This window comes from Tenrec ecaudatus, chromosome 8, assembly GCF_050624435.1.
Source record: "Tenrec ecaudatus isolate mTenEca1 chromosome 8, mTenEca1.hap1, whole genome shotgun sequence".
Classification (NCBI taxonomy): Eukaryota; Metazoa; Chordata; class Mammalia; order Afrosoricida; family Tenrecidae; genus Tenrec; species Tenrec ecaudatus.
This window is the reverse complement of record NC_134537.1, coordinates 61,488,648-61,511,509: the sequence shown is the minus strand read 5'-3', so window position 1 is coordinate 61,511,509 and position 22,862 is coordinate 61,488,648. Positions and strand designations below refer to the sequence as shown.

The window sequence follows — 22,862 nt, the reverse complement described above, 5'->3', positions numbered from 1 at the left end:
CCAACCTACTCTTGTCTTCTCTAGTGCCTGTGAATCAGGTCCATGGGTGCCAATAACCAGACTCAACCTATCTATTGCTGCTTTTCTCCAACTTCCACTCAACAAGTGGATCCAGGTGGTCACCTAGTGAGCCACAGGTTGCCAACAGGCTTCCTTTAACTTTTGGTCCTAGAGAGAAGAATTTCTTCATGGCTCCATTTTTTTTTTCTAGCTCAGGCACAAACCCCTAGTTCACAATTCAAAAAGCCAAAAGACTCTCTTTTCTTTCTACAGTCTAGCAACAGCTTTCTCAGCAAGTCTTTACAAATGCAAATGTCCAGAGCACTCAAGGGCTTAACTTTTCAGAGCCCTCTTTGCAAGTTGTCTTATACTATTTAAATATTGCTTTTAATGTCTGAAAGTGAACTTACAAACTCTCTAATTTCATGCTTCCCAATAATTATTTGTAACACACATTATATCAATTACAAAAGTAGAAGAAATCAGTATAAACTTAGCACAACCAGATCCTAAACTCAAATCGTAAAACAGTCAAGTTTAATTCTTATCTAAACTCTCTCATTCATATGCAATATGGCCTTAGGCCCCTGACTGTATCAAGTCAGGGTAGGGTCTTCTGTCAGCCATTTTGACTAGGCAGCATGGTTTCAGAATTCAAGGGGCCATTTTGCCCCCTAAGCTCAAAATTTACATTCAATTTTCACCATTTCAGACAGGAATAACCAAAGACCACAACCAAAGAAAAGAATCAAAACTTTAGCTAGTGTGGGCCTATCTGACCACTGGCTTTATCTGTTAGGTCTCTCTCTCCAGCCTAAATTTCAGCCTCGGTCCTTGGCTCCACACGAGAAAGATTTCACCCGGGCTCGTGATCCAAGTGAATTTAATGAGAGTTAAAAGAAGTTTCAGGTTTTACACAGCACCCATAGGATTCCTTTGACCATGCGGCCTGGCAGAGACTGCCCCAGGTCACGCAAGGATCTCTCTCCTCCCAAGAAGATGACCAGACCGCCCAAGCAAGCCCCTCTCCCTTCTGATCCCTGCCTTTTCAAGGGTTCCCGGGGGAGGCGTGGTGAACGACCCCAGGTCAATCCCATTGGCTGAATTGCAGTTACCTGGCCCAGGGGGGCTGCTCCAGGTGTAATACCCATCCTACAGCTTTGTCCTATGCTGGCTCTACGGGGCATGCGTAAATGGACTTCCCAATTCCCTAGGCTAAGCTACCTAACATATCCAAAGAAGAAACACTACCATAAGGCAGGGTTCAGACAAACATTCACTCCCCTTCTTTATGATTTGGTTTACTAGTACTCCACTCCCAAGATACCATAATGTGTTAGGCCAGGTTGGATAGAGAAACAAATCCAAGGACTCTATCTCTCTCTCTTTGTGTCAGATAGTTAGATAGATGATTGATAGATAGATAGATAGATAGATAGATATTCTCTCTCTCTCAACTATCTAAACCACAAAAATCTAAACCAGTGGTTCTCAACCTTTCTAGTGCCATGACTCTTTAATGCAGTTCCTCATGTTGTGGTGATCCCTCCCCCCAATTATAAAATTATTTTTGTTGCTACCTCATAACTGTAATTTTTCTGCTGTTATGAATCAGGTAACCCCTGTGAAAAGGTCATTTGACCCTCAAAGGGGTCGTAACCCACAGGTTGAGAACCACTGATCTAAACTATCACAGATACTAATGACAGAAGACCTAAGTAGTTCTGAAAAAAGGAAAAAGAAAAAAATGGGTATCAGAAGGGACTCTGAACCTTGCTCTTCAAAGTAGAGTAGCTAAATCCAATAGAAGAAATGATGAAGTAAAAGATCTGAACACACAAAAAGAGCAATTCCAAACGACAAAATAGAGTATTGTCATGAACTGTGCTAAGACTTGTTCTAAAAGCGAAAAAGGAAAAACACACTCAGCGTACCTGAAACTGAAAGAACTGAAGGGAAAAACATCAAACCTCATGTTCAAATATTGATGCAATCCTTGGAAAAAATACTGAACAATGCAGAAAGCAACAGAAGATGATGGGGAAAACTACCAGAGTCATTGTAATAAAAGGAATTGGTTAATAGTCAACCATTTCAAAAGGTAGCAGAAGACTCAATGGTATTGAAAGAACATGCCCAAACTGCACTGAAAGCATTATGGAAAAACAAGTTAAAGGAATTGACAGAATACCAATTGAAATGTTTCAATAAGGTGATGCAGCACTGAAAATATTCACTCATCTATGCCACGAAGTTTGGAAGTCAGCTGTCAACTAGAGAAGATCCATACCTGTGCCAGTACCTAAGAAAGGTGAACCAACAAAATACTCAAACTCTAGAAAAATTTAATTATGCCACATGCAAATAAAATTTGTCGACGATATTTTAAAACACTCATAACAGTATGTGGACAGGGAGCTGCTGGAAATTCAAACCTGATTCAAAAGGGAATAGAGCATTAAAGTAAATGTCTAGAAAAGAATGAAGGCAGCATATGTACAAACATGCCGGATTCAAGGAATGTATGGATTGTGATAAGAGTTGTATGACCCCCCAATAAAATGATTAAAAAAAGAAAATCTAAATTAAAAAAAATAGATCATTAGACATGTCATTGCCATTGTAAAGTGAATCTTGGCTGAAAGCAGAAAATACTAAAATAATTACTATTTGTCTTATTGATTATGCAAAGGCATTTGACTGTGGATAGTAACAACTTTGGAGAACATTGAGAAGAATGGAAATTTCAGAGCTCTTCATTGTGCTGAGGAGGAACCTATACAAGGAAAAAGGACAATTATTTAAAAAAACAAGGGAAATACTACATGATTTAAAATCTGGGAACGTATGTATGTGCTATGAAAATAAAGGGGAAAGGTTAGGTAGACAAGGAAATGTAAAAGGTGACGTTTCTGAAAATAAAGCAAAACAAAATTAAAAACCCTTTCATTGGTAAAATAAATTATTTATAAAAACAAATGTACATGGTTGAATGGTTTTGTAAGCTTTTATTCTTATTAGAACCATAAATTATGCTTTTGGAATGCACATGAGAGGGAATGTGTGGATGCTTGTAAGCCTCTAGTCTTTGATTAAAATAAATACCTGTGAGGTTTTTTTTCTCTCTCTCATTGCAGACTCAACTCTATTGATGTGAAATATCAGATGTGGAAATTAGGAGTCGTTTTCACAGACAATGTAAGCCTACTTTATTACTGTAAAATACTCTGATTAGATTAATCTGTAGGCATTCTGCAAATGTAAAACCAGTTATTGGAGAAAGTTACTCAAATATAATTTCAGTTTATAAAGATCATTTCAGTTTATAAAGTAAGGAAGATTCACAGGAAGTTAATATTAATAAGCCCTTTTGTTATTCTATCTTCTTCAATAGCTGAGAGATTAAAATGGAAGTATATTTTCACACACAAAAAAACTGAGATGTAATTTAATATGTCTGTTTATTTTTGTTGGTCAGTGGCATCCTTCAAAGTTTTATAGATGTTAAAAAGAAAGTTCTAACGGGATAAAAATAGGTTTTTAAACAAAATATTAATTGCAATACATTTAAATCCTCCTAGATTTAAAGTACATTAAATTATTGTTTCTTTTCTTGATATATCCTTCATTTATCAGATAGCCTTTGAAATTTAACTATAGGCCCCAAATAGATATCCAAATATAATGCAAAACTATCACATATTGCTGAAAGCCACTTGATGTCCGAGAAGGTCATCCCATTTTATTACCCTGGGCTAATCAATAACTTGAGATTTCCATTTCTTGGAGTTTTCTATGCAAACAAAGTTCACTATCAGTTGTTTTTGTTCTTCCATCACCTGGCTACGAGAAGTTTCTGCAGACAAGCATGAAACTATGGAATAAGTTAATTACAAATATGTGCTGTCTGGTCTTCGCTGGCACTCTCCTTGCCGCTGCTTAGTGCACTGGCCATCCTCACTCCCCGTAGGAACACACCCAGAAGCCTATTCCTAGAACAGCTGCTGAGGCTTCTGTGTTCTTCCTTGGACATTTCATTTACTAGCAAGAGTTCATGCTATACTTTTAGCACTGACTTTCATAATTAACGTTAGTTCTATTCTAAAAGCCTTTGATATTCCTCAAATTTACCTTCATCCACCCCTCATCTCTGCCTCTCAGTCTAGGTATTTTCGACAATTCTCTTAAGAGCACAAAACCAAGCCTTTTACATGAATATCTATTAGAGCATCAATAGGTAATGGTATCTGACAGAGGCCAGCATTGGTGCCAAGCATCCTACAGTGCACCGGGTCGCCTCCACACAGAGAACTATCTTGAGAAACCTGATCTAAAGTGGTAAATCAATAAATTTTGCCTTGTAGGAAGATAAGTGTAAGAGTTACTCTATATTAAAGGAGAAAATACAATTAACCTTTTACGACAAACTAAAAAATAAAATAAAGCACACTGCAAATAAACCCCAATACACCTAATTAGAAGATTAAATAAGTGAATTGAAAAGAAGGAAATCAGAGTGGCTGCGGCGATAGTCACGCATTCTGTCTTCTGATACCTTTCTCCTCCCTTACCCTTGTTTTGTCTTCCCAGTCCTTCCTCTACCTCGCTTGGTATATGACTATGTCCATTCTGGGGCATTACAACAACTTTTTCTTTGCCGCTCATCTTCTTGACATCGCTATGGGATTCAAGACTTTACGAACCATCTTGTCATCGGTAACTCACAATGGCAAACAGGTAAAAGTTTATCTCCACCCTACCCTCGCCATCCCCTGCTCCACATGGCAAAAGCTAAAGAAGCTACAAATAAAAAAACAAATAAACACCTAGAAATGATAACAAGACACTCTGATGGTCTGCTGGGCTATGCATTGGGCAGCTAACCAGAAGGGCCACTGATCAAGCCCACCAGGTTTCGGCAGAAGAAATATGGTGAATTTCCGCCCTAGTAAAGGTTTACAGCCTCATAAACCCACAGTTGTAAAGGTTTACAACTCTAAGACTCAGAATCAGTTGGGTGACAATGAATTTGGTTTGAATTTTGGACAAATGATAATGCACTTAAAAATTTATTGGATAGAATGCCTCAACTTACCACTTTACACTTCAAAGTTATTAACGGTTTGAAAACACCAGCCCTTCTTAGGGAAAAAGTTGAGATTTTTTTTTTACTCCCATAAAAAGTAGCCGTCTAGAATACATACCTGGGAAGTGAAGGTCCGCTGCAGAGAATCGGTCAACAGCAGAAGACCTTCCAGAAAGCAAGCGTATGGTGGGGTGTCCACTATTAGCAGAAGATAAGGTTCTGCTGTACATTCCGCCAGGCCTTTCAGACTAGCTAATGGCCACTTCTCAAGGGAAAAACAGGGCTTTCTATTCCCATAAAGATGTTATAGTCTCAGAAACTCACCCGGGCAGTTCTACCCTGCCTTAGTTGGTCGCTGTCGACTTGATGGCCATGAATGTGGCTTTTGTCTTCATGATCCATTGGACTTCTTTTCCAAAATATCCCCTTTAATATATTCTCTCTCACAAACCTGAAAAAAAAGTTACAGTTTCATAAACCTCCTTGTACGGTTGCTGAGTCCTGACTGACACAGCAGTGAGAGTTGGGAGGCTGAGGTTGAACTCTTGACTCAAACAAGTGTCTGCAAGACTGAAGATAAATTATTTAGGATGTATACATTTAACTTCCTCATTTTGTAACAGAAATTATATAACCACCTACCTTATAGCATTCTTATGAGAATTAAATACAAAACCTGTGGCGAGAGACCTAAGCATAGCTCCTGGCACAGACTAAGTTCTCAGGCTCTCATTGTCTCCCTAATGCAGTGCTTACACGCACTATAGGGAACCAGCTTGAGCTACAGCTCTCCCATGTCTAGTCTTAGAAATTGAGCATCAGATGCTGTATATATAACATTATAAAACTGCATATCTAAGTGCTGTTTTCTTCACTTTAAATTGAATTAGAATGTTAACAGTATTTTATATTTGACCAGTTCATACTTGGAGTAAAACTTGTCTGGGTCTAGACCTGGCGTGAGGAAAAATTGAGGCCTGGGAGCCATATGTGGCTCATTTGGCACGCATCTGTGGTTCCGAAGTAAAATTGAAAAAAATTTAAGGACATTATTCAGATAATGGTGATTGTATTCGTTTCTAAAAAGTATATTTATGGCTCTTTAATAATTTTAATATTGTGAGCAGCAGGATTGTCTCTTCCATCTCAAAAACTTGCCAACCCTGGTCTAGATAATTAGCTTCTATTCAAATGGAATTCAGTTTTAATGTTTAAAATCTCCCCATATTATGAAACATATAACAGAAACATGCATTTCTTAATTAATTTTCTATGTATCCAGTGTGTACTGAGTCACACAGTTTATATTAGTATCGAAAGATTCTATCGTCCGGCCCATTTTGTTGTCTTCCTGAAAACCTGGATCATGAACAAAAATTTCCTAATTTCCAGGGAATGGTTCTTACATATATCATTTTCATTTCTAAAACCCAAACATTCCATTTGTAATACATGGAATAGCTTACAAATTTAATAAAAACAAAGTCTGCTTATATATGTAATGGACTAGAGAGACTTTGTGCACTGTGATTTTCACACAAAACATCTGACACTGTTTTCAATTAACTTCTGAACTTTTGTGGAATCAATTTTTCATTTTTAGAAACATAAGGGAGCTTCAAAAAGTTCATGGAAAACCTATATAAAGAGGATAGAATTTTCCATCAATTTTTGAAGCCCACTCATACATAGAACTGAATAGTTTTAATGAGAAAATCATATAGAAAATTGCAATGACCTTTTATTTCATTTATAAGATCAACACTCTCTTCAAATGACTTGTTTTTCCCCTTACCAAAAAAGTGATTTTTAAAAACAGACCTAACTCAATATATGCACATATAGTGAAGGGCATGAGGATGAATTGTAATAAGAGAAGTTGGCTGGAAAAATAATGTATTTTTAGTATGGTTGAATTTTCTGTGATAGAGTCAGAAGAAGATTTTTACCAACTTGACAAAATCATATTATAAAATATACATGTTAACAAATATACCTTCATAAAAATTACATATAATAGAAGCAAAGTATAATTTTGAATTAAATTTGCATAGAAATAAGGAAGGATCTTTCCAACTGTGACATTTAATTATACATTAAGAAAACTAACCTTCAAGATAACTTTGGTCACTAAACTAGGATATCCTTCACATAATTTTGCTGCAAATTATTAATAGTTGTGTGTTTCCCATGTAAATTCATATTTTAGCATATGATTGAAAAATATTATTTCTCATAATTGTATCATTTATATAACTTTCCTTAGGAATGTCTATTACTAAAAGAGATTTAATCTTATAAAAATGGAGAAAGTACTTAGGGAAGTTCATGCTACCAAATATTTAAAGATAGAAAAGTGAACATTTTAAACTACTTAGCTGCTAATCTCAAGGTCAGTGGTTTGACCCCACCAGCCACTCCATGTGAGAAAGACAAGGCTTTCTACTCCCATTAAGAGTAACTATCTCAGAAAACCACAGGAACAGTTCTACCCTGTCATTTAGGCTGACTATGAATCACAGTTGACTCAATTGCAGTGAGGTATGGGTTTCTTTAGATTCCTGTCAGTAAATCAAATATAGTCACTGGTGTGTTCCATTTCCACATCACTGCAAAATGCACCAATCAAATATCTTGTATCTCTAATACATGCTCCTTTTCACTTTGCTTTACAGCTTGTCTTAACTGTTGGCTTGTTAGCAGTTGTTGTTTATTTATACACTGTTGTGGCATTCAATTTTTTCCGAAAATTCTACAATAAGAGTGAAGATGGTGACACGCCAGATATGAAATGTGATGACATGTTAACAGTAAGTTCATATATTTTCACCTTATCTGAATGAAACATCCTTGTGTCTCCTTAAATAATTGTTTGTGTATTAATAGCACAGAGTAGAAAATAAATACAGTTAAAATTTGTGGATCCTCGAATCAGTGGTCAGGAGGATGCAGGATTCCTGGTAGAGCATGATCAAGGGTAATGTAACTGAGAGGAATTACTGAAACCCAAATGAAGATTGAGTATGATAGTAGAGCAAGAGGAAAGTAAAAGAAAATAGAGGAAAAAATAGGAGGCAAAGGGCATACATAGAGGCCTAAATACAGGCATGTACATATGTAAGTATATTTATGATTATGGGGGAAATAGATCTATGTGCATATATTTATAGGTTTAGTATTAAGGTCGCAGATGGACAGTGGGCCTCCACTCAAGTACTCCCCCAAAGCAAGAATATTTTGTTCTATTAAACTGACATTTCATGATGTTCACCTTCCCAACATGATTGCTGAAGACAAAGCGGGTGCATAAGCAAATGTGGGGAAGAAAGCTGATGGTGCCCGGCTATCAAAAGATTCAGTATCTGGGGTCTTAAAGGCTTGAACGTTACCAAGTGGCCATCTAGCTCAGAAGCAACAAAGCCCACATGGAAGAAGCACACCAGCCTGTGTGATCATGACGTGTTGAAGGGATCAGGTATCAGACATCAAAGAACTAAAAATTCAAATCATTGTGAATGAGGGGGAGTGCAGATTGGGGACCCAAAGGCCATCTGTAGGCAACTGGACATCCCTTAAAGAAGGGTTTTGGGGGAACCTGCAGCCAGCTCCGCTCTCCGTCAAGGTCTCCGGATCTCTTCCACTGGCCACCGGCTCCACCTGCAACCATGACCGCCCACAACCGTGTGGCGGTGGTGACCGGGGCCAACAAGGGCATCGGCTTCGCCATCACGCGTGAGCTGTGCCGACACTTCTCCGGGAACGTGGTGCTGGTGGCACGGGACGGGGAGTGTGGCCGGGTGGCCGTGCAGCAGCTGCAGACGCAGGGCCTGAGCCTGCGCTTCCACCAGCTGAACATCGACCACCCGCAGAGCATCGGCGCCCTGCGGGACTTCCTGCTCCGCGAGTACAGCGGGCTGGACTTGTTGGTCAACAACGCAGCCATCGCCTTCAAAAATGCTGATCCCACACCCTTTCATATTCAAGCAGAGGTGACCCTGAAAACCAACTTTTTTGGTACCCGGACCGGGGCCGTGTGCACAGAATTACGGCAGAGTGGTCAGTGGGTCCGGCGAGGCTCGTGTCATTGCACTGAAGTCCGCAGCCCGGAGCTGCAGCAGAAGTTCCGCAGTGACACCATCCCAGAGGAAGAGCTGGTGGCCCTCATGAACAAGTTCATAGAAGACGCAAAGAAAGGGGAGCACCAGAAGGAGGGTTGGCCCCACCGTGCATATGGTGTGTCAAAGATTGGCTTCACCGTGCTGTCCAGGATCTACGCCAGGAACCTGCGTGCACAGAGGCCAGGCGACAAGATCCTCCTGAATGCCTGCTGCCCAGGGTGGGTGAGAACGGATATGACGGGACCCAATGCCACCAAAAGCCCAGAAGAAGGGGCAGAGACCCCTGTGTACTTGGCCCTTTTGCCCTCAGATGCTGAGGGGGCTCGTGGAGAGTTTGTTATGGAGAAAAAGGTTGAGCAGTGGTGAGCTTGACTCACAGAGTGATATCCTCAGCCACCATTTTGTTCCTACTTTGATTCAGTTACAGGATATCAATCTGATACTTGTCAACATTTCTAATCCTACTAGTTCTTTTGTGATTTCCCCTCCACCTCCTACCCCCAAATATTTTTAAGGGAAAAAATATGTGTAATCTGTGACCAAGAATTAGTAGATGAATAAAAGGGGTTCTTGATTAAAAAAGAAAAAGACAAAGAAGGGTTGTGGGGAGGAGACAAGCAGTCGGGGTGCAGTGTAGCAATGATGAAACATATAACTTTCCTCTAGTTCTTAAATGCTTCCTCCCTCCCAACCCCCATCATGATCCCAATTCTATGTTACAAATCTGGCTAGACCAGAGGATGCACACTGGTACAGATAGGAACTGGAACCACAGGGAATCCAGGACAGATGATCCCTTCAGGACCAGTGCTGAGAGTGGCGATACCAGGAAGGTGAAGGGACGGTGGGGTGGAAAGGAGGAGCCAATTACGAGGATCTACATATAGCTTCTCCCTGGGGGATGGGAAACAGAAAAGTGAGTGAAGGGAGACATCAGATAGTGTAAGATATGGCAAAATAATTTATAAATTATCAAGGGCTCATGAGAGAGGAGGGAACAGAGAGGGAGGGAGAAAATGAGGAACTGACACCAAGGGCTCAAGCAGAAAGCAAATGTTTTGAGAATGCTGAGGGCAACAAATGTACAAATGTGCTGGACACAATGGATGGATGTCTGGATTGTGATAAGTGTTGTACGAGCCCCCAATATGATTTTTTAAAAGAAAAATAATAAGGATAGATACCAAGTTTTAAAAATAATCATTTTAACATGGTGCAACATCTTTCCGAGTAAAACATAAAATTCAGGGTCATGAAAGCATAAAATTGTTTTTTTTTAATACTAGCTTTGAACAATAAAAACAATTTGAAAAGCAAATGACACACTAGGAAAAATATATTCAGTATTTTAACAAGCAGCCTGTTTGATCCATTTGCAAATCCTCTGTGATTTTAATAAGAATAAATAAACTGGCTAGTAGTGAAGATGAACAAAGTATACCACCTGTCAATTCATAACAAAATTAATTCAGTTGCCTCTTAAATATGTAAAGATTTTCAGTTTTTATCGAACTAAATACAAAAGTGAGAATCACCGTTTTTCCTTATCAAGTTTGCAAAATACTAAAGTTTGTTACTAACCAGTTTTTACTTTATAGTACTTCACTTTATGAAAGATTACCATTCATACTGTTTTCACTAACCAAGAGAAATCTGAAGAGGATTTTCACTTTCAAGTATAATGTGAAAAGAAAGCCTAGCATTCAGCATTTCTTTTGAAACAAGCTGTTAAAGCAGCAAAGAGTACCCAGCACAGTAAGGGCGGCATCCAGAAGCTCTTTCCCCAGGGACTACACAGCGAACTCACTGCTATAGAGTTGATTCCGACTCACAGCGAACCTGAAGAACAGGGTAAAACTGCCCACGTGAGTTTCCAAGACTCTAACCCTGGACTGGAGTTGAAAGCCCTGTCTTTCTCCCAAGGAGTGCTGGATGGTTTTGAACTGCTGACCTTTTGGTCAGTAGCCCAATACACAGTCATTAGGCTACCAGGACTTTTTAGGAACTAACTACACAGCTTATATAAAGTTATGTCTGCTTTATATAGGCTCTGTGGAGTCTTGGTAAATGTAGTGATTTACACCTTGGTCTGCTGACTGAAAAGCTGGCAGTTAAAACCCACCAACTGCTCCATGGGTGGAAGATGAGGCTTTCTCAGAAGCCACATGAACAGCTCAGCAGTCATTGAGGGTCACCGTGAGTTGGGTTTGCCTTGACGACAGTGGGGATAGTCTGTGTACTCGTACCACAGCACAGTTCTCTGGAGGATGTGTGATGCTTTCCAACCTTGCCTGTCCAACATGTATCCCACTAGGCCAGCAACCTCATGTGTTGTTTAGTAGGATTCAGTCACTTATTTGGGGAGTCTAAAAACAGAAATTTTTCCTATATAAATTCATTATAGTTGCTTCTTCACTAAGTGTCATTTGGCTTACAGAGTGTCTCAATTTTGAAGAGCTAGGAGAGGTATATTTGTCAAAACATATCAAACATGTATACCCTTGGCCTTTCAATTCCATGGTTATCTATTATGGTAAATCCATATCATAAAAAGTATGCAGCTAAAATGAGGTAATTTGCATATTCTGACTTGGAGATACATATAAATAATAGTTAAACGCTTGTTGTTTTTTAAAAGCAATATCCTGAAAAGTGTTGCATGATCTGACCCTAATTGTTTAAGATTACACACACTCAAACACACACTAGAATGCATATTTATGTATGTTAAAATATGTATATGATGTTTCTGAAATGCACAAGATGCATAGAAAGCAATGATATATTCCTGTAGAAAGAAGGACCAAGCATTTTGGGAGAGAAAAAACATGCTGTTTTATTTTATTTTGTATGCTTCTTCGATGTCTTCGAGGATCCTTGGTAGCGTAATGGTTATACATTGGGCTGCTAACTGCCAGATCAGTGGTTTGAGACCACAGCGGGGCTGTTTGATGGGAGGACAAGGGAGGCTTTCTCCTCCCACCAACAGTTGTAGTTGCAAAAACCCTCCAGGGAAGTTCTACCCTGTTGTAGAGGGTTGCTATGAGCTTATTGACACTAAAATTAATGCAATTTTCCAAGGTGAAAATAAGTCTTAACCCTATAATGCCGAACACCACATTTCCATAACATTTAATTAAATGTGTATATTAATATATATTGATAACTGTGAAAGTAAAGAACAAAAACAAAATTTTTTCCCCTGAAATAAAAAATTCAGGCATTATAGGGTTAAAGAAAAAGAGTGGTTTAAGAGGAACTGCAGGGACAAAATTTCTAATATGTATTATTTATATGGTTGACCAATAAGCCATTTATGTTGTCCTTATGATAATTGATCATTTTAATGATTTTATAACATTATTACCATCCTCTAGATATGTTATATATGATTTGTTATTTTTATATCCTAGTCACTTACTTAGAGAATGTGAAATACTAAAAGCTAAAATATTAAAAGGATGATGATCATGTCTGTTCATCCATATAAAGAAAAACCTATGGAGCAGGCACCTGTGCAAGGCAGAAATGTCTCACACAATGAAAACCCAAACACTGTCCAATAATAGACAAAGTGGAAACACTCTACCTTGTCAGGAGCAGAAAACTGGTAAGTTTTTGAAAGCCAGGCAGCCCCATCATGTTCTTGTTCTCATGGGTTTCATTTACTTGATTTCTCAGACAGAAAGGAATATTCTATTACAAATGCATACTCTTTAATCTGGAGTATTCATTCATTCAGTGTTACATAACACTTATTATAAATGATATTGTGCCAGGTACTCTACCACGAGCATAGAGATACCGGTTCCTTTCATTGCTCAACAGCACCATGCTGCTTGTAGGAAATGTCATGATCCCTATTTTACAGGTGAGGAACCTGAACTGCCAACAATTTGAGTAGCTTGTCTAAGGTAATACAGTTCAGAAGAGGTCAGACACATTAACCATGGCTGTGATCTACTTGAAATATCTTACTGTCATAAACTTGTGGTATGCATTCAGTTTGTTAAATATGTCTTTAGCAGATATTTTGTGTCATGTACTTGCTGAGGATATGGCATATTTAAGCACAGTTCTTATCCTCCAGAAATATGCTTGTGAAACCTTTGTGAGTAATTCTGCTAAATTCAATGTTTTTTCCTATGAAGATCACCCCCTAAAAAAACCCCCAGAAAGTACTGATATTTTTGAAAGCATTACAGAGTAGCTTGATCAATATTCCAATTGCATATATAACTATTGCATAATGATACCAAACTTTAAAGAAAATTAATTGAACATCCTTCTTTAAATATTACTATTGAAAAGACTACTTGGCAATAAAATAAAATTTCAATCAAATTAAATTAGTAGTGAAGTAAAAATAAAAATCCACTTTAAGTTGCTTTTACAGTTTTGTTCTGTCTGAGTCATGGTCACTACATGTAGGGATTGGCTCAGTGCTGTGGTTTGACTTAGAGGAGTGTACATGTATACATGCTCCCTTCACCTCTCCCCCTGATCCACACCCAATCCCCAACTCTGTGGAAGAGGATAGCTCATCGGCACAGCACCTCATTCATGTGCTGCCCTAACACTGTCCACACTGCTCGACGCTTCTCTGCGCCAGGTTTTGTGTAGCGCTGGCCAGGGAAAGCTGGGAAAAGCAAGCAGGAATGAAAACGGGGTCATGAATACTAACACCAGGCAGTTTTTCCCCGACTCCAGAGAGATGCATTTATATTCCAAAAGAAACATCAAACGGTGTTTCCCAATTGCAAACTCCACTGCTCCAGGTCAGAGGGTCTACTTATGTCACAAGTTTCTGGAGGGCATCATACTCAAGGGATTCCCCACACTAGGAGAAGGTAGGGAGAATGCCACGTGTGACCTCAGCTCCTTCTCATGCCAGAAGCAGGGCCTCTGCACCACCGCTCTTTCTTTCCACCAGCGTCATAGCTGCTCCAGTTCAACTGCCCTTAGATGATCACTCCGCTGCTCCCTCTGTATGAATTTCCATTGCTGTGGCCAGCATGTTTGAGAGTACTGATTACAAGGAGAATCATGAATACTTTGAGCAAAAGGTTGGTAAGGAACACAACTGTGATTTGCTTCGTTAAGTTTACCCAATTATGCAGGGCAAGGATATAGAATATAGGGGCGTTTTCCTCTTTTTTTGTTGTTTTTTTTTGAAATTATAAAACAGTATCATTGATATCACATGATGCACGTAAAATTTTGCTAAAGATCATTCAAAAACGGTTGTAGCAGTACATCGCCATGGAGATGCCAGTTTCAAGCCTGGTTCAGAAGAGGCTGTAGAATGAAGACTCTCATTGCTGACAACCCGGGTAGATCTTGGCTGAAAGCAGAGAATACCTGCAAGATGTTGACTTGTGTTTCAATGACGATGAAAAGACATTCAACTGTGTGGATTGTAACAAACTAGGGATAGTGTAGAGAAGAGTGGGACTTCCAGAACATTCCGTTGTGCTCATTTGGAACCGGTACATGGACAAAGACACAGTTGTCGGAATAGACCAGGGAGAGACTGCATGGTGTAAAACCAGGAAGCATGTGCACCAGGATCATATACTTTCCTCATACTTTCTCGTTCTGTATGCTCAGCAGGTAATAGGTTCGGAGGCTTATCAATAACCTGCAACATGCAAATGACACACCAAGCTTGCTGAAAGCAAGGAGGACTTGAAGCACTTGCCGGGGAAGTCCAGGGACTCCAGCCTTTAGTATAAATTACAACAAAATCCTCAAAACTGGACCAATAGGAAACATCATGATAAACAGATACGGTGTTTTCGAGCGCCTCATATGCATGTCCAAGTTGAACAGTGAGTAGAGCACAGAAGAACCGCGGCATTGAAGCGTGCTGCTGGTGAAGCGCGTTGAAAGGACGCGGTGTGCCAGAGGAACAAGCACATCTGTCCGGGAGGCACCAGTCAGAAGGCTCCTTAGGCATACGGAGGGTGAGATTTCGCTCACGTCCTCTGAACACACCACAGGAGCGATACGGGCATGTAGTCGGAGTGACGTAATGCTTGATAAAGTGGAGGGCAGTGATGACGGAGACCGTCCAGGAGATGAATCACCAGTGACTAAGACTGCTGAGGACGGTTCAGACCGGGCAGTGTTCCCGGCTTTGGGCCCAGGGCCACTGTGGGTCACAACGAGCTCACTGACGACGACGTTAGGCAGGACTCCAACGACAGTGGTCGCCACTACCTGCCCGTGGTTCTTTCTGCGTGGCTGGAGGCAGGGCCTCAAAGTCCTTGCAGTCCTGGCGGGCGTAGGACGCAGGGAAGGGCCGCAGCACCGAGTCCCGCTTGTAGCTCCGCAGGGCCGAGGCGAAGAGGCTGCAGCGGAGGTCGGCGGCCAGCACTTCGCGGCCGGCCGCCTCCCGGGCCGCCACCCAGCCAGAAGGCTGCATCCGGGGCTGGGGTGCGTTGTTGGGGGGGACGCGCCGGCCAGGAGCGAGGACTGAGCTTGTGGCCAGTGTGAGGCTGGGCCCCGGGACCATGGGGCGGAGGGGCCGGGATCCCAGGCCTGGGTGGAGCCGAGCCTCCGTGGGTTGCCGCCCGGTGTCCCTCGCAGTTCCCGGACCAGAAACTGCCCTGCGTCCCCTTGGCCCGCCCCGACTTGCCCTTGTCCCAGCCCTCTCACCGCCGGGGCTGCGCTGCGTGTTGAAACAAAGCAACCGAGGACGCACAGGACTGGGCAGGGTGCGCACCCAACGCGGCGGCAACGGCCCCCACTGCTGCCGCCCGCAACATCTGGGAAAGCAGGTTCCTAGTGACGTGGCGGCGCAATCCGTTTTCCTCGTTTTAAAGGGAAGAAGCATGACTTTTTAAAGTGTTAAACTCTGTATTTAGGTAGAATATGGATTTTCTTCAGCGTAAGAGATTTTTATCCTTATGCTTCAGACTACTGAGCGAAGTAGCTCTAATTTAGATGTTTATATCACTATACGTGACAATATACTTTCTATTTTGCCTTTTGCTGGGGTACAAGGATGGAGTGGAGGGTCATAAATATGCATCTCAGGAGATTTCGACTATAACTTTCTTCTGCAAGAGAAAATTCATTTTCAAGATCACAAACTACACCTCCTAGCTTTTTCCTGCTATGTGTTGCCGTGGATAACTAGAACCAGAAAAGAATCTGTGTAGCTTTGGACTAAAATAAATAATAAATACTGCCATATCAAAATAAATAATACATCATAATAATAAATATTACCACAAAATCAATAATACCACATCAAAATAAATATATATAATAAATAATACCACATCAGTTGGTAAATAAATAATACATCAAAATAAATTAAATAGCAAAATAAATAATACCATATCAGATTGTCCATAAGTACGACTAATTTCAGATCATAATATCTAAATTAACCTTAGAATTTTAGGGTTTAAAAACTTCCTTTTATGTACCCCTTACCAATACTTGTCCTACATACTGGTATGACATCCTCCATGGGGCGCTAAAGGTTGGCTGTTCAGTTCTACCTAGAGGTGATTCAGAATAAAGGCCTGGTGATCTGCTTCTAAAACATTAGACTTTGAAATTTTTATGGGAGACAAGAAAAGCTCAATTCTCCTCTTACACACATGGAGTCACTGAGTGAACTGGATAGAAAATATTGCATATGAGTATCTTTAAAATGCTGAAAAACAAATTATTATTCACAGAAGTTTCTATTAGGCCCACAAGCTATGAAAAGATGTTACCACCTACCAAGAAAAAAGTACTGGATAGGAAACATCAGATTTCTTTATTTGTTTTCAAACAATATGCCTTTTCTATATTAGTTGCTTTAGCATTCCCACATTACAAGGTGAACTCTGGTGTTCTATGTGGAAGTGCATATTTACCCCGTTATATTATATTTTATTGTCATGATGCTAAGTTTCCCTAACCTTTTCTGTGTTTGGTGACTTCCTCCAATCTGAGGAAACATTTTGAATTTTCTTTTGCATGCAATTCATTCTCCACAGTGATGCTTCATAATGTACAGCAGGTGGTGCTCTAGCTGCAATTTTGCAATCTTAATGGTGATTCACATTTTTTTTTTGATAAGTTGTTTTTTACTTGAAAATCTAATTAAACCAGAAGGAGTATTCTGATAGAATTGCAAATTTAACCCAGGCTTGCCACCTGAAATCCAGATATTTTACCCTGGAGCAGTGCAACTAGTTACCCACTCCAAGTCAAGAAGAAGAGGAGATGCTTTTTTATTTAGAAGGCTTACCCATGAAGAGACCACAGCAATGCAAAACACACTGACTTTGTGGTGTCCTGTTTGAAATCAGAATACACGGAGAATATATACTTTGGGCTTTGGAATTCACAATGTCAGGAGTCACATACAGTTTACATTAACTTGGGTTTCAGGGTAACCACAGAGAACAGCTGTTGTCTCTGAGCAAACAAACAGAACAAAAGGATTCCTTAAACCTTACACCAGTCTCAGGATGCCTTTCTAGACTGATTAGAACAAGTAAATAAGACTCTCAGCATTATCGAAGAACGATGGGGCTTTCTACACAAGTAACGAGTTGAAGTCTCAGAAACTCTTAGGTACAGTTCTACCCTGTCCTATGAGGTCACTATGAGTTGGCATGGAATCGATGGCAGTGAGTTCGTGTTTTATGTTTATACAATATTGTCTGGCCTTTTAAAGTGATATTTGCATCCAACCTGCCTTCATTTGAACCATGTAGTAAGTTACAAAAATTCCATAGAGATCACATTAAGTAAAGTAACTTAGACTAACTGCCTAATTTGTAAGGGAGATTTTTTCTAACAACATTAAGTAAACTAACTTGGGTTATACCTGCAAGAATATAAGTGGAGAGAGTGAAAGTGGATTTAAAGTGGAGGCTAAAAAGGTTGTTATAGCTCGATAGCCCAGGAGATAACCAGAGAGTCTGATTTGAAAGCTATCAGGACGTTCATCTCAAAGTGAGCAGCCCGTTACCTCAAATGCAGGTAGCAACCACAAGGGCGTCCTTGATGAAATCCATACAAGTTGCACATGATAGCAGTTTTCTGGGTGACTGAGATGAATGAGTGACACCATTCGCTGCCTGGAGAAGCCTGCTCAAGTAATCATTCTAAATCATTGATTTTACCCAACCTCATCCTCTTTTTCCAAATTAAGGTTCTGTAAGGATCTTCACCAATTCACCAGAATTTAGCCATCAGTTTTCCCTAAAAGCAGCATAAAAAAAGACTAGCCCAGGCAGCAGTAGGATTTAACGATCAGTTCACTGTCTATATTACCTGTTGGTATATATTATTTCATACAGTTAATACTCAAATAAAAACAATAAAAGAGATACATACTCAAAACTATATTGTTATAAGAAAGAGTTTTAAAATATCAATGAAAAGATATTAAATAATACCTGACAAAAACAATAAACCTGCTATTTACAGTATTTCCATATGACTTCTTTATTGGCGTCCTCACTTGCAGTAGTTTTGCTTTTACCCACGCATCAACAGCTGTGTGACTTGTCCTTCACCATCTTGTCACTGTAGGAGCAGGAGCCCATTCCTTTAGAGGTCGGCCAGTTAGACAGCAGCAATCATGATGGACAGAATCGAAACAGGCGACTTCTCTACTCTGAACATGTCGTGTTCATCTTTGGCAAAATGCTCTCCACTTCTCCTGAACTTACAACATTTGTTCTAACAATATTTTTAGCTCTTTGAATATTTTGCAGAATTGCATAATTCACTCATAATAGCTCGTGGGAACCTGGAGCTTAATACAAAGCGGAAAGGAATGACAGCATGTAATGCTTTGACTGTTTGGCACATTTTCCTTTACATTACATGTTTATTTACAGAAGTAACATATTCAAGGGAATAAAAATGTAGTATTTCATGAAATGGATAAATAAATAGTTCCAGCATAGTTCTATTTTTTTAAAATCTATGACTGGAACAAACATTAGTACAGGTGCTTAGAGTATGCTGTTGCACAGATGAACATTAAAAATGAGTAAGAAACATAAATTTGTGATTTACATATTAGGTTCCTCCACATACCATGGAAAGAACCATTGTAACAAGTGTCACGTTTCCCACACACAACAAAAAAGTTATTGGTTGTGCTGAACCAGTGAAAACTAGCTGAAATCCACCACTGCCTCCAGAACAAATCAGGTTAGGAGATGAATGAGAGAGGAAGCCAGAGAATATTAAATCGTGAGTGTTAACAAAAGTCTGTCTCCAATTTATGAAGGGTTAGGCACCTTCTTTTGTACACGTTACAAGGACAGACCAATCCCTGAAGAAGAAGATCATGCTGGGTAAAGTACCGGGGCAGTGATACAGAGGAAAACCATGGACAGATGGATAGACACCGTCGCTGCATCAATGAATTCAAACACAAGAACAATTGTGATTACGGCACAGGACATCAGGTCACTAGGTTCTGTTGTACATAAGGTCACTATGACTTCGAACCAACTCTGTGACACTTAACAACATTATGTTCCTGCCTCATTGTTCATGTCCTCTAGACAAAGTATTTACTTTGTTTCCCAGAAATTACTTCCCATTTTACAGCTTTTATTTTCATGTTTAGGTTAAGTATATGAAAATGTAGCAAGCTGAAGGGATTTTCATGTCAGTATACAAGTGTCTGTATAAGAGCTGACATCCCAGCAGCCGATAATTGTGGGTAGTGGCCGTTCCACCAAACTGCCACCTACCTGCTTCATTCTGGGGATAGCCAGGTAGTGACAGGTAAGATTAAAAGAAGCAGTATTAAAATCTACAATGTGAATCGTGTGTTTTATCCTTTCTCGGTTTTCAAGTCTAAGAGTTATCATAAACACAATATTATCTACTTTTCACAAAGCTATCAATCTGCTGTTGAAATATACTTCCTCAAATTCTCAAAGCTATCATAGAATGAAGTAAGATAGGGATATTACCAGGTGAGACGGGCTTAGATAGCCATGGAGTGATCTGTAAAGAAGAAACCATTCACTTTGGTGATTGCACCTACCGTAATTCTGTCATCTTGTCCTCAATGTTTCATATCAGAAACTAAGCTTGGATTGGTCACTTAGGGATAGACTCACATTATCTAAGCTATTAAGTGTCTGATTGATGAGTCTGAAACTCATCATAGTACTTAATTATTAAAAGTTTATGTAACAGTCTCCTTCCTGTAGCAAATTATGTATGTGGGAATTGACTCCCCGAATTTATAATTCAAAAACATTTGTCAACAGGAAGCAGTGAGGGAAATTAGCTAAAGTTAATCACTGGGGCTGTCACAATGACCGTGCGTAAGCTTTGGCTTGCAGAGACTGATTCAGTAGGTGAATCAGTCCTCTGTCTTACAATGTTTCTGTGAGTTGGAACTAATTCAAGGGCAATCCGTTTCAACCAGTTGCCATCTACTGGAATCTGATTCACACAACCCTGTGTATATCAGAGAAGAATCATGCTCTATGGGTTTTTCAATGGCTTGCATTTCTGGAGTATATTGCCAGGCCTTTCTTCCAAGGCTCCTTAGGTCAGACTTATACATGCAATTTCTTTGGTTATCATCTGTGAACTTAACTGTTTGCCCCACCCAGAAACACCAGGGGCACCTGGCCCTAAAAGTTACCAAACTGGGGATATCTACAAAGGGGTTGTCATAGTAAACTAAAGAACTTGGTCATGGAACCAAGAGACATTGGAGTTCCTGAAGAAATACGGACAACAGGACAATTAGCATGGGAGACTGAGGAAAAATTTCCAGACTAAAGAAGAAAACCAGGGAGTATGGTGTCTCTCTAAGACAGGGAAGGGACAGTCCCAAGGCCTTTTCCCCCTTCATTATGTTAGGTAGTAAGTAATTTGAGTGTGAATGGCATCAGCATGGGAAATGACATTGCAAGAAAGAAAAAGTGTAACAAAGAAAATTGGAAATGATTTATTTGAAGGAGGGCAAGAGACTAACTTGGATACAGTGGAGGATTGTAGGGGAGTAGTGGAAATCAGTTGAGAAACATGAAGTGTGGTTAAGTTGCCAGGAATAAAATGAGGAGTTTGAACTTGTCCGGAATAAAGGGAATTTGAATATTTTTAAGGCAGTGGTGCTAAGTAGAGCGGGGAGTGATTTTGTCCTCCAGGGAACCAAAGGCAGTGGATAAAGAGATTTTGAGCTGTCACTGTAGATTGAAATGCTACTGGGTATTACTGGATGGAAGCCAAGGATGATGCTCAGCAGATAATCTTACAATGTACAGGACAGCATCCCAGTAAAGATTGTCTTTTGTTGTTGAACCATCAAGTCATTGCCAATGTGAACAATGTTGCTGCTGAGAAATGACGCTCCAGTATGTTTGCCAGCGCCCTTTATCTGCCCTGGTAATCGTGCCAGTTGTCTGTGCTTTACACAGCTAATCACTGATTTATCTCAGCCTCTCCCTCTGTCTTCCTTTTTAATTCCAGAAAGAAATGTAGAGAAAACTGTTTCAGCATTGGGTGTCATGCCCCATTTACATGGGTGGATGCGTCCGTTTTTCTAGCTTAATTTCTGAGGTTTCATTTTGTTGTACATTTGTCTTTTATTCACCTGTGATAAGCAAAGGAAATGAGTGATACAATTAAATTTAATTTTGTGCACCTTAATGTAATCACCTTATGACCCCAGATGCTTTGGAGTCAACATACTAGTTACTTTCCATTTTCCGTGAAGTGAGGCAGTGGCGTTAAGCAGAGTACTAAGTGTTGAATTTTGCTTAAAAACCTTAGAGCTGTGCATTGGCCAGCATAATGATGTTGAAAGGTAAAGGGGGACCAGGCAGTGAATGAGCCTCAGTGTTTTGAGAGCGGGGGGAAGAGCTGGAGAGGACGTTGCCCTTGTCAAGTGCAAGACGAGAGCTATTCCAAGAGCCGGTATCACCTCCTTTATTCCAGTGCTACATGTTCCACATGTACGTCGGAGTACGTGCCGGTGGGGGCATTGGTGATGAGATCGAAGACCCGGCAGGAGATGAATATGAGATTTATCGAATCATCTTTGACATCACCTTCTTCTTCTTTGTCATTGTCATTCTCTTGGCCATAATACAAGGTAAGTAACGTGCTCAGAGAAACTAAAAAAATAAATGTAGAATTGGACTCATGAATGTACTCAGCTGCCAATACACCTTGTGGCGCACAGGTCTAGTCTGGCTTGCAGAGCAGCCCCATGAACAGGAGTGAAAACCACATCAGCTGGTATGAATTATTAATGCTTTCTACCAAATAACACACTTCCTCTCAGTGTTTCTTCAATGTGAAATCTATATGGAGAACAATGATGCTTGAGGTTCTACAATAATGGAAAGATACACCCAATTTTCCTTTGTCTTCATCTTCAAATGATACGATGGGGCGAGCGCTTTTAGTCACTGAGACCAGGGTTTAAATTGCCTCCCTAACATTTTGTGGGTGAGCCATTTCACCTTTGCATCTATAACGTGGAAATGATATAAGTGTATAAGTTATGGGTCTAGTGAGAGTCCCATAATTTACAACCATCTGCAGGCAGTTATTTACAGACTAGGAAGAAAGTTCTGGGGTTCTTCTTCCAAGAATTAACCAGTATAAACCCATAGATTACAGCAGAGAATTGTCCCTGCTGAGTGCCG

General features: G+C 40.0%; 1 protein-coding gene and 1 pseudogene across 1 annotated transcript in view; both read left to right on the top strand.

Moving 5' to 3' along the window:
- The window catches only part of RYR2 (ryanodine receptor 2), an 819,632-nt gene that overhangs the window by 787,914 nt on the left and 8,856 nt on the right, over positions 1-22,862 (top strand). Inside the window, exons 99-102 of the mRNA XM_075556394.1 lie at positions 3,138-3,198; positions 4,591-4,737; positions 7,762-7,896; positions 22,147-22,303. Of these exons, the coding sequence (XP_075412509.1) occupies positions 3,138-3,198; positions 4,591-4,737; positions 7,762-7,896; positions 22,147-22,303 (500 nt within the window). The remainder of the gene's footprint in view (positions 1-3,137; positions 3,199-4,590; positions 4,738-7,761; positions 7,897-22,146; positions 22,304-22,862) is intronic.
- On the top strand, positions 8,752-9,570 carry LOC142454333 (carbonyl reductase [NADPH] 1 pseudogene; annotated as a pseudogene).